The 15,149-nt window shown below is 40.7% G+C and overlaps 1 protein-coding gene and 1 non-coding gene across 3 annotated transcripts in view; both read left to right on the top strand.

Annotated features, from left to right (window-relative positions):
• Window positions 1-265: 265 nt before the first annotated feature.
• LOC108920761 (proton myo-inositol cotransporter-like) overlaps window positions 266-15,149 on the top strand; it is a 34,463-nt gene continuing 19,579 nt past the window's right edge. Inside the window, exons 1-3 of one of the 2 annotated variants that reach the window (XM_018729781.2) lie at window positions 266-1,293; window positions 9,403-9,562; window positions 11,770-11,978. In XM_018729781.2, coding sequence (XP_018585297.2) covers window positions 765-1,293; window positions 9,403-9,562; window positions 11,770-11,978 — 898 coding nt within the window. In that variant the 5' untranslated portion in view covers window positions 266-764. The remainder of the gene's footprint in view (window positions 1,294-9,402; window positions 9,563-11,769; window positions 11,979-15,149) is intronic. The other variant, XM_029247112.1, reaches the window with a different exon arrangement.
• On the top strand, window positions 1,855-1,945 carry trnay-gua (transfer RNA tyrosine (anticodon GUA)). Its single transcript is given in 2 exon segments — window positions 1,855-1,891; window positions 1,910-1,945. It is a non-coding gene; the product is annotated as a tRNA-Tyr (tRNA).

Below are 15,149 nucleotides of genomic sequence, written 5' to 3'. Positions count from 1 at the left end.
GGTGTGATTGCAGCCTTTGTCTATTTTTTCCGTCTCTGTTACTACGCTTTTTTCTAACACAGGTTGTCGTATGTACGCTGCTGTAACCTTGTGCGATTTCTTTCGGGATCAAGTTTCCATCCATCCATCCATCCACTCTCGTGGGATGGCAACAGTTCGTTTATTATTCAATCAATGGATGTCTAACAAACCTGAGCACTTTAATCACTGAATTTCGAGGGGAAAAAGACATGATGTTTTTTTTTTACGCAGATCGCCATCAACCACTTGTTATTTCCTTCTTGCAGTTCCATGATGGAAGCGAACACGTGTGAAGCGGACTCGGAAGCCGACTGGATGTCAGTCACGCTGTTCCGTCCGTCGCTGGAGACAATGCGTGTGGACTGAAGGGTATTTCGGGGTGTCGGCAGAGAGAGGTGGGCGTGTTGGAGCCGTTTTACGTCGAAAGCCTCGGTGACGAACGGAGCGAACTCCTCCTCAGACTGATACTAGTGTATTTATCGCCCCTCCTGGATCCGCGTTCATCTTCACCAGCGCTCACCGCACCGATCGAGACCACAGGGATGATCACCCGGCTCCTATTGCTAACTCCTCATTAAACACAGGCATTAAAGGACGCTTCTGCAGCGGGGTGCAAGAGAACACCGTTGTTAATCTGGAAACGTGGTTAAAAGATACTTTTGTTCACATTTTTTTTTTTTTTTTTTTTTTTTTTACATTGCTTGAACTCCGGTTGACCTGGTGTCATTTTTTTTTTGTCCCTTATGTCCCGAAAATCTTCCGACAATGACTACACCCTTCGTAGCATGAGCAATCTGATGGGGGAGAGGAGAAAGACCGCCGATGATGGGGAGCGCAGTCTTATCAAGGCTGCTTCCAGCGGCAGTCTGAGCAGCCAGGCCACCGGGGCCGCCTCCTCCGGCCACCTGGAGCGAGCTGCCCGCAAGCAGTTCCAGGGAGATGCCACGCCGACGTTTGTGTACATCCTGGTGGTGTTCTCCGCCCTGGGGGGCTTCTTGTTCGGCTACGACACCGGAGTGGTCTCGGGTGCGATGCTCCTGCTAAAGAAGGAGATGAATTTGAGTGCCATGTGGCAGGAGGTACTGGTGTCAAGTAGCGTGGGCGCAGCGGCACTGTCCGCCCTGGCCGGCGGCTTTCTGAACGGGCTCTTCGGGCGAAGGGTATGCATCTTGCTGGCGAGCTCCGTCTTCTCCACCGGAGCAGTAGTGTTAAGCGCGGCCCCTAATAAGGAGGTTCTTTTGGTCGGAAGAGTTATTGTTGGAGTGGGATTAGGTAAGGTGACTATTTTATAGCGAGATAACGCTTGTCTGAAAGTTGTGTTACTTGTTGCAATCTCCATGCGACCGAAACGAGACGGATGCGTGTAACATTTAAAAGGACTTTCTAGGTGTTCCGTATCTCGGGCTGGGAACGGCCGTGCGAGTGACGCATCACGTTTCTAGCCTTCTCGCTCCGGGACCGAGGTGACGTCATCGCACGCCTCGCGTGCCGAGTACTGCGCAGCCAATCAGCGTGCAGGGCGCCTCGCGTGCGGAAAGAAAGGCAACGCGTTAAATTTCGCGAAAACGTCGAATCGTTTTTGACGCGGAGTCGAGGAGTGGATGTCAGCATGTTAGTGCTTTTACTTAAGAATTTGCGTTCGTCGCTAGAATGTAGCGCTGGATGAAATCAGTTACACGTTTTTTGATTCCCACCCCCCCAGATTTACGGTCATCATGCCACATCTCTGTACATTAGGTGTTTATGACAATAAAATATTAGAAACTATTGAAAATGCAAGACAAACCTATTGGTCCATTCAGGACCCCTACGCCCCGCTAATGTTTCTATGTGCCTTCGATAGCTCAGTTGGTAGAGCGGAGGACTGTAGAGGAAACCCACTGCTGACATCCTTAGGTCGCTGGTTCGAATCCGGCTCGAAGGACACGCCTTCTTTTTTAGCCAGTAAATGGATTGTAGCTTTCAATCGATGAATCCAGGTCTAAATCCAAACTCCTGCTGTAGAACCATTCATCAAAAATATTTAACCCTCAATTTACACTAACTGAATGAGCTCTACATGGGTAAATCAAAGTAAGTATCTGTGCAAACCCAACAAGTTGTTCTGGGGAAAAGCGTCAGCTGACTAACTAAATAATTAATAAACAGCCAATTTCATCACAACAAAAACTACAAAATCTTTTTGGAAAACTACTGAAACATAACTGTTATCTAAATACACTGACAGACAGAAAAAATGACTAAATATCAAACGGCTCTAATTTTCAGTATGAAAGCAATAATTCCTAGTATGGCAGACAATCTTATTTATAATTAGGCAATTTACTGATTGCAATAAAGAATCCATTTATAAATGCCTATATTTGACCTGAGAGTTCGGATCAGTTGTGCTTTCATTCATTGACATTGTTCCAACATGCTGTGTAAAATACACAGACACATGAAGTAATTACTTTCAGACTGAATTTTACAGGAAATATATATATAAAAAAAAGCCACAGTCATTGTGTATTTTATGTACTTGTGCTCACCATGTTTTGTTCCAGTTACATTTTTATTTCTTGTCATATAACCTTGTGAACCACTGCATCTCCTCCTCGTCAGATAAGTACAGCCTTCAGTACTCTGCTGTTCTGGCCAGTTTTTTGGTTTCATACTTTTTCTCTGCTGGATTATGTATTTGTTATGTTCATAAATGTCTATAAGATCTCATTGGACCCTGTGGAAACATACTGGTTATGGCATATGGAGGTATATGTGATGTTGACCAAGATACATTCAGAAACTTTGTTTGTTCTTCATGACTTTGTAAAACACTCCAGGATCTCAAGCCTGCTTGAGACAGGAAGGAATTTAATTTGTTTTAAATTGACTAAGTGACCGATCTGCTAAGTGACCCATGATGATCTGCTTTTGCCTTTTTCTTCTCCAGAAACAGTAAAATCCTTGCTAAATCCAAGTTTTTGACCTATCATTGCTTCCCTGCTTGTTTCAGATTAACCCAATTCAAATCATAGGTTTAAAAAAACAGCAAAAGCAACTTTTGGAAAAATTTATGTTCACTTTATTTCCCCACTGCCCCCTTTAAGCAAGCTGAGTTTAAGCTTTTCTTTATTTGAAGGCTGCTAAAGATACCTGCCTTGATACTGCACCTGAAAGATGAGAATTCATGAACACACTGACAAAGCAAGGTGACCAGTCATGAAGGGCACCACTTTTATGTTTTCACAAGGATATATCCTTGGGTTATGATGGAATACTGAAATGTTTATCATATGACAAATGCTTCTTTATACTCTGCTTTTTGTGGCTCTAGGTTTGTTATTCACTGCTGACTTTGAAATTGAAGGCAAGCCTCTAACTTGAACAGCGCTGTAGGGGTTTCTAGGCGATGAGATGGTGTAAAAAGTGGCACTCCCGGTGTTGCGGCCCTAACAGCATGACTTTGATATGATTTCATGCTGTGGTAGTTCTCCTTTCAAAGTCAACATGCAAGCATATTTTTAGAAACTGCAATTAAGTTTAACTTTAAGTTTCGATGTTGACTAAATTCCTGATTGCGGGTGACGAAAGAGTCAATATATTACTGGGAGGAAATCATCAGCTAAGCAAATGTGTTTCCAGATTGAATATTGAAGCAAGGGATGCATTCACAGTGACACATTAGGAAGACTGCTGTCTCACACCACCTGGATGGTGTAAGAGCATGTGGGTTCAGTCCCTGCTCAGTCAGTGTGGAACTTACATGTTGTTTTTGTGGGTTCTTCCAAAAGACGTGCAGTTCAGGTGGATTGCCTATAGTGTGTGAAAGGGTTTGTGTGTAGCTACCCTGTTATGGACTGATGGGTTGTCCAGGGTGAACTGCCTGCCTTCCACCCAATGGTTCTGTGATAGGCTCTTGTTCACTGTGATCCAGCTCAGGGTAAGTGATTATTGAGATTTGATAAATGCGCCATCTATTGCCAAAGGAACAGTACTATATAACCAGTGCTCTGTGTGTGTCTGTGTGCGTGGTCCAAAGAAGCAAAGTTCAGCTTCAGCTCCTGGACAGTAATGCTACGTGAAGCAGACCAATTTCAGGATCAAATGTGAGAAGACATTCTCCTCCATAGGCAATGCGTGTCTGCCATGAATCTCATTAAATTCAAAAAACCCATGTCATGCGAAGTGTGGTGGGAAAGACTTCCAGGTGCTGCCTAAAGAAAAACATGTATGGGTGCAATCTATACTCCGTTTCAATTCTGAAAATTTTTGCTGAAAGAAACACCTTATTATTGGATTAACTGTATGCCCTTTAAAAAAATGCCCTTTCCATCATAATGACCTTTTTCATTGTTTGTAGAGCTTCTTAGTACTGTCAGGATTTCTTCTAATTATTTTCTGCAAGCAAAGCTCAAGTCCTCCATTTGATTATTCTAACTGCAACTGCCTCAGACCCACTTAATAATACAGAATATGAACAATGAATTCCCACAAGTACTACATGAATGCAAATGAAATATAATTTATAATGAATTTATACTATTTATGAATTCATACACTTCAAAAGTTATAAATATGGAAAAGGGAAGGGAAAATGGAAGATATAAAAAACCTTTGTGATTAACATGATCTTTTTTTTTTTTTTTTTTTTTTTTTTTTTTAAAAAAAAAAATGTTATTTTTGGCTTCCGGGACAGACTGTAGCTTTGCAACGTCTTCCATATTCTGCACAGGAAGACTTAGAAGCCCATACTCCTCCAACAAATTATCTCCTGTCCCTATGTCTCATTGATGGTTGTCACTGGATGTTCTCTAAAATCACATTGTGAACAGATGGGGGTTGTGACTTACTAATTTATTGTTAAAGTGAGGCATCTGTATTTGTCTGAATATGGCAGTGGATGCTGTACTGTCCTTTCAGAGGTAAGCATAGAATGGATGGGTAAATCTGATATTGGAACTACAGCTCTAACAGTCTTTATACTGTGTTTATATCGCCATGTGTGGCACACAAGTCTGGATTTCTGCATCCTTTTTGATAGGACAGGTATTCTGGTACTCCAGAAATTCTTCAGCAATCATGGTGGAAAGATTCTTTCACAGATGCCTGTTACTGAGAAGGTTTTTCATGTTTGGGTATCTGTGTGAGGAGCCTGCTACCCCACACTTGAAGTACAGCAAGTCCCCCATCTTCCTGGAGCTCCCACAGTTTCCCCAACTTATTGAAAAACTTTACACTTTGAGAGTACTGGTGATGGTTTCTAGCAATATGATCCCAAATGTCCATACCAGTTTCCTGCAAATTGAAAATATGTTTTTGATTTACTTGATATGTAAGATAAGATGAAGCAGCTGTAGTGATCAGTTATCCCCAAGATCAGGAAGCTAGGAATTCTATCTGATTTTACAGGATATGTTATCCCAGTAGGAAGAAATCAATGTGGATTACTGTAGTGTGGTTTTGATTCTATGTAAAAATACATCTGAATTCATACATTAGTAATGTAGTAGTCTGTGTATGCAATTGATTTGGAGGCATGTTTGGTGAAGGACATAAGTGCAGAGTTTATTTACAGTAGTAAACAGTGTTTGTGGTGAAGATAGGGTGAAGATGATGACAACAATGAACATGATGACTTGGATGTGGACTTGGACAAGGACTCGAAATCTGACTCTGACACTCAGGTGTAGGCAGCACTCTGATGATGATGATGATGATGATGATGATGATGATGAAGCTCTTCGGAGATGCTGAAAAATGTGTTTTGACTTTGTGGTTCTGTAATACTTTGCTTGATTAACTAGATGTGGAGCCGGTGCCTGAGGGTCGTATGCCCCTGGTGAGCATTACAGTGTAGGTGACTATAAATGAAAGATTTTTTAAATTTTTTTTTTTTGCTTGTAATCATAGCACAAAGCTCATTTGCATTTAGCTACCACATTACTTGTAAGCGATTTTCGTATTCTAAGTCAACCTCTTTGAAATGTATCCAATAGCTGTCGTGATGGCTGTAGTTATTTTTCTTGTTTGAAGTTTTTTGTTTGACTCACCACACTTTCTCTTCTGGAGAATATGATCCCTTGTGTCAGCGAAGTACACTTCCTCTAGACAGCTCATCTTATCCTCCAAAATCAGGAACTAAAAGAAGGAAAAAGTCATGAGTATCACTATCAGAGCTGTTTGGGTTAAAGACAGATACAGTAAGCGTAACCACAAAAGACTAAAAGTTCCGTATTTTAAGGAACATCATTTTTGAAAGAACCGTATGTATTAGCTGGTTGGTAAATTAGGAAAATGTTTTTTTTTTTCTTTTTATACTGCCAGGTCATGTAAATTTGCAGAAATAATTAAAACACTGAAGTGTTATTCTATAAAAGGTATTTCATCCTTGTGTTACCGTGTTTGGCTTTATAGTTGTTACTTGGTCAAAACGTGATGTAACAGCCATTGAACAACCTCTGTTATATTTTTAATAAGCTTTGTTAGCTACTGAAGATATCACTGAATAATGAACTGTTAGTTCATACAACACAATGGTGTTTCAGGATATACTAATATCATCATACAAAACCAACAAATATTTCTCTCATTGTCTTTTACTGGAGAAACCCCCAACGTACCAGAGTACTCAGAGCATACTGATGTGGTGTCACAGTTAATTAGAAAGGTAGGTGAGAACAAGAGATTTAATAGTGGTGTTAATTTCTTCCTACAAACAAAATAAAAGGCCTTCTACTGGATTACTACAGTAATTTCTGTATGAGGGTCACAATAGGAGTGGTAGCATCCAAATTGCACACCCTGGGGAAGGGAAAAAGTTACATGCTGCACTCTCTTTGTGATCCTATTTGCTTTGCTGTGAACATGCTTATGAAGTTGGCAGAGATTCAGCATAGAGGTCTACGAACTAAGTCTGGTGTTTGCACTCATCAAGAGCCTTCATGGATGACTTGACAGCGACAGCATTGTCTGTTTCAGGATATAGCTGAATTCAGCAGGGTGTTGAAAGGAAAGTCTTTTGATTCCGTCCATCATAAAGAAGCTAATGAAAAGCTTGGGTAAGCTGCTTGACAGCAGCTTGAATGATCAAGTGGCTATTCAGGCAATTTAGTAGAAGTTGGAGGGTCGGACAGGTCACGTCTTCCAGGTAAGTTTAAAGGAAGGGTAGGTCAGCACAGCGTCCCGCTTTGAAATCTATTACTTGTTTTGGTTTACAACGTCTCTAGATCAGCAGCCAAGGTATTTGAGAGAAGGATAAACTGTCTCCTTAGGTGTCTTGGTTGATCACAAAACTTGGGCAGTTTTGCTTTGTACCAACAAGTTACAGTTAATTTTCAGAAGCCTAGATGAGTTTAAGATGACCCAAGAAAACCAAGCTTTTCAATGTAGAAACTCGAGTGATCTGGTTGGTAGAGTGGCATCTAAAAGAGTTGGTTTGGGCAGTATTATATTGTGGACTAAGGTCACCAAGGTGAAGATGACTGATGCTGAAAGTCCTGAAATGTTCAGTGGCCCCTGGTTACATCGCCGATGGACATTCAGGTTGTATCCTGCCTCATGCCCTGTGCTTCTGGAATAGGCACCAGCTCACCACAACTGTGCAGTTGACCAGTGGTTATTGCCACTGAATGGAAGGATGGAATATATTTGTGTTTTTTTTTTTTTTTTTAGTTGACTTACTGCACTCCAACTAAGTATCGCTCACAGCAGGGAATTATTATATGTCCATTTGCTCAGGGACACTTTTGTGTCGATAATGCTGATGCTGCAATTACATTCAGCATTTTATTTCAGATATACAGAGATGGTCCATGCTGAAGGGAGGTACAGGCCACAGTGCCTCATTACCTTCACTCTGACATGCCCTACTCATAATCATTGTGAATTCATTCAGGTCTGGTACAGAAAGGAGGGGAAGGGCTGCTGTTTTCCTCTGTCTCTGCCAGAGGGAATGTAAAGGTGCATTCAGAATGAATTAATGGGTTTTAAGAAATGCTTCTTTATCAAAACCTTTCGTATTTTTTAACGTGATTAATCCATTTTTGTAAAACATAACAATGTAGACGAGTCTACTAATGTATAAGAATACAGATTTTCGGCTGAAAACACGTGTAGCCTAAATTTTGTTTCCTTATTTCACACCCCTGGCTTTAAGAGCAGAGTGGGCAGCCAGTAAGTGCTGTTTAAAATGTTGAGTGATGTGTGTTTTCAGGGCCCTGACAATGCATAGCACTCGGCGCTCGAGCTGTGGTGTTTACAATTCAGTTATTTTGATTTTCTTCCCATGCTCCAAACCCCAGGCCCATGTTTTCAAATTCTAATGAAACATCAATAAAGGTGCTTGGTCCCTTGTCTATGATTATTGATCAACCTCTGTGTCAGTCACACGGTGAGGTGTTCCCATGGCAACAGGTACGTCGTTCACTGGGAAACGGTGTATGGAGACTATTAATAGACTGTCATCGGGAAGCTATGACGTTCCAAGCGTGGAACCGCTTTCAGTAACTGTTTGCTCGCAAACATATATTTGTGGTAAACATACTGCTGCCTTGGCACATGCCTAGTTGTCTCATGTTTCTTGTTTGCGGCAGCAAATTCTCATAATATTGTGGAATATGATCAGTTAGTGAGCTCCTGTTTTACATGGATAGTCCGTGGGAACATAACCAAGCAGCCCCTTGCTCTTGTCCCAAACATATAACATGATCATACAACATGACCCATATATAAAGAAAATAAAACCTGAGAAGGGCAAGCTAGGTCCATATCAACTCATGTAGTGATGGGACCGAAATTATTATTCCAACTTAATATTTCTGCTTTAGAAATTGCTCCCTTTTGTATAAAATTCATTCACTGTAATGAATATTTATATTAGAAAATGAGTGCAGGGACAACAGGCATGAATTTTTGAATATCCTGCAGTGTAATTCTTTTTCCTAACAGTCATGTGTGCCTTGTGCCTCAGACCAGTAATGGGAGCTGCTGGCACCATGAACACCTTCTGCTGTTGGTGTGTGGTCTGTGTGTTTGCCGTCTGTGTTTCAAGTTGGAAAGTAGTTCTCGTGACAGCACAGAACTTACATGTGGTATCCAAAGACATTATAGTCCAGTGCACATTTACCGTAAATTCCAGGTCATAAGAGTGCTGGAGCTACATAGTTAGAGAGATCAAGTCACAAGAACAACACTGATGAAAAGTGTTGGCTGTTCTGAGTTTTTGAATTTATACTAGTGTTGCTAAGAAAATATTGTGGCATGCTCTCCTACAGCATAACCGTCCTGTGGTGAATGTTAAAGGAGAAACTGCTTCTGGGAAGGTGCACATATGCGACATGAGTAATGTAAAAATGTCAGTGCCTTACACTTCTTCACTCTCTCGCCACTCTGACTCCTTAGGTATTGCGTCAATGACGGTGCCAGTCTACGTTGCTGAGGTATCACCCCCGCACCTGCGTGGCCAGTTGGTCACCATTAACACGCTCTTCATCACTGGTGGCCAGTTCATCGCCAGCCTTGTTGTCGGGGCCTTCAGCTACCTGCACCGTGGCGGCTGGAGGTACGAACAAGGTCTTAATTTGCACGAGGTGTCGGAAAACATCTGTTGTGAAATGAACACAGATGTCTGAAATGCTTATTGTAGCAGCTACTTGAAGATTTGTTTTTGCTGTCTGAAAATTACCTACACTTATAATTAAGATCTTCATCTTTAGTAACTCGCACACTGTGTGAAGCCACTTGTCCTGAGTCGGGTCGCAGCAAACTGGAGCCTAACGCAGGGTGTAAGGTTGGAGGGGGAGGGGACACACACTGGACAGGACACCAGTTTGCGGCAAGGCACCCGAAGCAGGACTCGAACCCCAGACCCGCCACACAGCGGGACCCAGCCAAGTCCGCTGCACCACTGTGCCCCCTCTTTAGTGACTGTCTTTCACAAAATTGGCAAAAGTAATACTGTTATGGCGCAGTAAAAATAACCGGTGATCTAAGGCTGTGCCAACATAATGTAACATATTGAAATTTTGTTTAATATTCTATGTGTACAGTAGTTTGTATTTTTGTTTACCCTAAGTGTGATTGAAGAGCATACGAAGGAAACGGTAATTGTTTTATAAATTGAGTTTTGAATTTGGAACTGCTCTATAGAAGAACCATCCATCCATCCATCCATCCATCCATCTTCCTCCGCTTATCCGGGACCGGGTCGCGAGGGCAGTAGTCCAAGCAAAGCCCCCCAGACTTCCCTCTCCCCGCACACCTCCTCCAGCTCCTCTGGGGGAACCCCAAGGCGTTCCTAGAAGAACCAGACTTTTAGCAAACCTGATCTCTCCTCTAATAAGTATTACAGCTGTTTTTTACAAACAAGAAGTATAGCTGTAATTCCGGAAGATTCCAGGTAAGATAATTTAGCGATGGATAGGGTCAAAGCAGAAATCTGACACAGAGAAAAGATCAAAATCTATTGGAGAAAAGTCCTGTTTTGGGGGTTAAAAGTGTTGCTGCAACAGATATACGCATTCTTTATGTTCGTCGTCTACTGACGTCTTACTCCAAAGAGACTACAGTCAAAGCAAAAAGAGCTGTATGAGGTAAAGGCTTATGAGTTGATGGTCTCTGTGGAGAACACACATATGAAATGCATAAAGGCATCTGATGGGATGGAGCTGTTTGCGTATATTGGAAGTAAAAACGGTATCACTCAGTCTACCTTCCACACAGTTTCCGCCCAGATCCACACTAGGACTAGAACCAATGAATCAATCTGACAAATCCATGTGGAGTTTGTGTTGTTATAAGAAAACAGCAGTGTGCTGTGATATTTATGATGCTATTTTATAGGATTTTCTGTTGCAGAATTAAGTCTGTTTTTAAAGATAAGCTGAAGGTAATACATAATAAATAGATATTTTTGTCTAAAATATGTTTCGTAATGTTTTGATACCAGGTCTAGGTCAGAATTTTGTTCAGATAGTCAATAAAGACTGGAAATGTTACAGTATTTTGTTGTTTCTATGGGTCCCTTACAAATGAAGAGGTCAGGGGTCACAAAAATGCAGACATGCCCAGTAACCGACTTATACACAGAAAAGGTCTGTCCAAAGGCAGCATAAATTTCAGTTATGAATCACCTTCTGTATTACAGAAAACACCTCTCACTGTTGTACATTAAATTTATTCTGTCTAATTTAACCTTGCTGTCATCTTCTTCCCATAACCCCCAAGTGACGGCAGAGACATATTAAAATGATATTTTTCAATAAGCTCAAGCCAATTACAAGCTTTTTAGGCTGTTGCATAGAAGAGGTAATACATTTAAAAAAAAATAATCTCCATTATAATGGGCTATGATACCCTAATGCATCATTTTGGGTTTTTATTTTGAAGCCGCAGGCCCTGAAATAGCTAAATGAATCTGACACGAACTGTATTGCTTAGCTTTGCCCCTCCCATTCTCTGAAGGTTCTGGACATCTGGGTCTTTAAAAAGCTGCTTCACAGCAGAACCAATTAATGGTAGCACAAGTAAAGTGAAGTCTGGGTAGTTGCCAGTGTAATTGTCTCTTCTCCTTCCATCCCACTACCTCAGCCAGATGATTAAATGTCAGACTGACAACAAGGGGGTTCCATGGAGCTGGGGCATCTGCTGGTAGGGAAAGTGAAAGGAAGTGTGCCAGTTTGCCCTGTTGCCCGTTCAGTTTCAAATGAATTATATGAACTTCTCCTGCTGTTGAGCTGTGGTCCGTCAGTCTTCTCTAAATCTCCGTAGGTATATACTGGGCCTGTCCGTGGTGCCAGCAGCACTCCAGTTCTTCGGATTCCTGTTCCTGCCAGATAGTCCACGTTGGCTCATCCATAAGGGCCTGACTCAGCGGGCCCGCCGCATGCTCAGCCAGATCCGTGGCAACCAGAGCATCGATGAGGAGTATGACAGCATTAAGAGCAGCATCGAGGAGGAGGAGAAGGATGCAGCAGGAGGTAAGGGGATGTATAGAGCCGTAACAAGCTGTAGTAAGTTTATGTCTTACAGTGATTTCAGTATGGTTTCTCTTAAAAATGCACATGTCCTTCAGAAGGGTCTGAGTTGCAAGCCAAGGGTCCTCACATGTGGTCAGTTATTTCTACCAACTGTAAAGATCTTTTGCGCTAAACTGGCAAATTACATGAATCCAATGTTTTTGGTTTCACATCCCTTTTAAGTGAAATGTTTTAATGGAGAAGTTCAGTTGTTTTTGAAAGACTGCAGAACTCGGTGACCTTGTTTCATTTGTACTAACTGCTCCTCAAAGCACAGTGTTGACCTGCTGAAAGACATAAAAAAACAAGGACTCACTTCAGGTCAAATAAGAGCAAGAAAGACTTTTACCATGGTCAATATGTTTTTGTCATCTTAAGGGCATTCTGTTTTTCGCAGACTGCTTACCTTCTCGGTACACTGGCTCTTCACCTCATAAACACAATAGGGAATGAAACACTATTTATAACTCAATTTGTTCATAAATCCGAAGGCATTTTCACACCTAAATCAGAATCAAGAAAAGCTTAAAACATTTGAAATGACTGAAAATAATAAAACACTCCATCTCCGCAACCTCTTATTAAGTGTCAGTTGTTAGTTCTTGACTGATTTATCCCATAAGAATTTGCATTGTTTTTCATCCTCTGGTCATTTTCAAATTTTTGTGTTACCTACACAGTAAAAGATTAATAATACACTTCTCTCAATTTATTTATAGATATATCATCTAATAAATATTTACAATATATACAAAATACATCTAATAAATAAAAACTTTGAAAAACATTGTAATATTTTTCTTTATTTTTAACAGAACTGCACTAAAACAAATTTAGAATTAAACCCTTGTTCAGTGTTGATTGATGACAATTTCAATTCATCCCATTAACATGTGCAATGTTCAGCATCTTGTCATTGATATCCAAGAATTTCTTCAGACAAGACAAGAGATATTAACACTGCGCAAGCAAGTTGAGATGTTCTTTAAAAGAGCCACTAGTATTGTGTTTCAGTGTTGGGAGAGCTCATAATCACAGTTAAACTTTATTATAGGCCATCAGATGAACTTCAACAATCTATGAAGTCATCATCAAGGCCATGTTCCTCTATCATAGGTAGCTCGTAGTGTAGTGATTAGAGCGGTTGCCTTTGGACCCAAAGATTGCAGGTTTGAGCTCCCGCTGTAGTACCCATATGTAAGTCACTTACCCTAAAATGCTGAAGTAAAAAAACTACCCAGCTGTATAATTTGGTAAACACTTTTAAGTACCTTGACATTGTCAGATGGTTTGGAGAAAAGCATCAGCTAAATGAATAAATGTAGATATTAATAAATATTCATATCATTAATGGAATTATAAAGTATGATTGCTTTGAGGAACTTATAGTGATTGGGTTGTCTGAGTTTTGTGTGGACTGAGTCAATCTCTCAGGGGTAAGAAGTCATCATTCCATAAATTTAGAGTGAGGTGACTCTCCATACTTTTATTCATTCTGCTGTAAACAGTGTCTGTAGCTCAAAGACACATGGTACTGGTAGCAGTTGGGAGCTCTGACCTCTGTGCTAAAGAGTTGCTTTTCACCCTTTTGAATTCAAGAGCAGTAACTGCATAGGGAAGAGGGTTCCAAAAAGATATGCTATTCCTCATGTCAGGGGCTACAGGCTCACTAAACATCTTCATGTTGTACTTTGGCCTATAGGTTCACTTTGTGAATTTACTTCATTGATTAGACTGGCAAGCCACTATTTTAAGTTTGTGAACATAGTGTCATAAATGATTCTCTTGGCTCTAGTAAAGTCATAAATAGTTGTATAAGTTTACTCCTGTTAGCTGTTACTACAGGCACATGCTTTTTCAATCTAGAATGCCCAGAAGGGGTAGGCATCCACTGAGTTTTACCTTCCTCCCTTGCCTTTTGGTTGGGATTTTTTGTTTTCCTTTCCTCCATGGCCAGTTGGCTTGCTTTATAGCATTACTACCTAGTATAGTTCTTGTAGTAATTTAAGGTATAGCTAACCTTTAATCTTTGTTATTGCAATATCTTTTCTGGTCCTTTCTTCAGCGATCTGTGTCGCTATGTGAGAAGAACACTCCTTACAAACAAATTGAATAAGATCGATTCACACATAATCCTCCTGCCTCCTTCCCCCCAGTCTCAAGTTTTTGTACATTACAGCATACTGCAAGGCTTTCCTCCCATATATATTAATGAAAGAGTAAATGGGAACTATAATACAGTAATACACGATGGACAAATGCATCTGCCCCACAATGGAAATAACATTTTGGGTTGTACAGTTGTTCACTATTTCTGTTTCCTACTGTCAGGTGTCAGACACAATGTCCAGTTACGCACTGAGTCCTGTCATCGAGAGGGTCAGTGTGTAGTTTCTCATTGCCTCCCGCTAGTTTCCATTCCTGTCTTGTCTGGATGTCATGTAGAGGAGGAGTAGAGGTAAAACTGGATATGGAGTATTTTATTTATTCATTTAGCCCACACCTTTTCATGCAAAGTGACTTACAATGTTAGATGCACTACATACAATGAGTCACTCACCTATACACCAGTGAAACACACTCGCTCACACAAACACTGGAAAATTTAGACACTAGTTCACTTGAAAACATGTTTTTGGACTGTGGAAGGAAACTGGAGAACCCAGAGGAAACCCATACAAACTCCACACAGAATGAGTCAAGATCGAACCCATGTCCTCTCCTACCACCCAGGTGATGTTCGACAGCACTACCCATTGCTGTACCATGCATACACTGTATGTCCTTCAGAGGACTGTTATTAATACAGTACTTTGAGATAGCAAGGTAAATGTAAATTGTTTTGACCGTTAGACTCTGGAAAGCTAAGATGTTGAGAAAGCTGAAATGTTGAGAAATTGTGTAGATGTTTGCAGAGACCACAGAAATGCTGAAGATGTAGCAACACGAATACTGTGGGCACATGATAAATATTACATATTACATATGACTACTCAAGTCAAGATCAATCTTATTTCATTATATAATAAATACCCAAAACTGGCATACATGTAAGCTGAAGGCTTTGATTAGATACAAATCCCACAATAGATCACCAAGAGTGTTTTATTCATCTCTAAAACAAGAAAGAAT

The sequence above is a fragment of the Scleropages formosus genome, chromosome 21 (genome assembly GCF_900964775.1).
Source record: "Scleropages formosus chromosome 21, fSclFor1.1, whole genome shotgun sequence".
In the NCBI taxonomy this organism is placed as follows: Eukaryota; Metazoa; Chordata; class Actinopteri; order Osteoglossiformes; family Osteoglossidae; genus Scleropages; species Scleropages formosus.
Note: the sequence above shows the minus strand (reverse complement) of the source record. Positions and strands in the feature narration are given on the sequence as shown.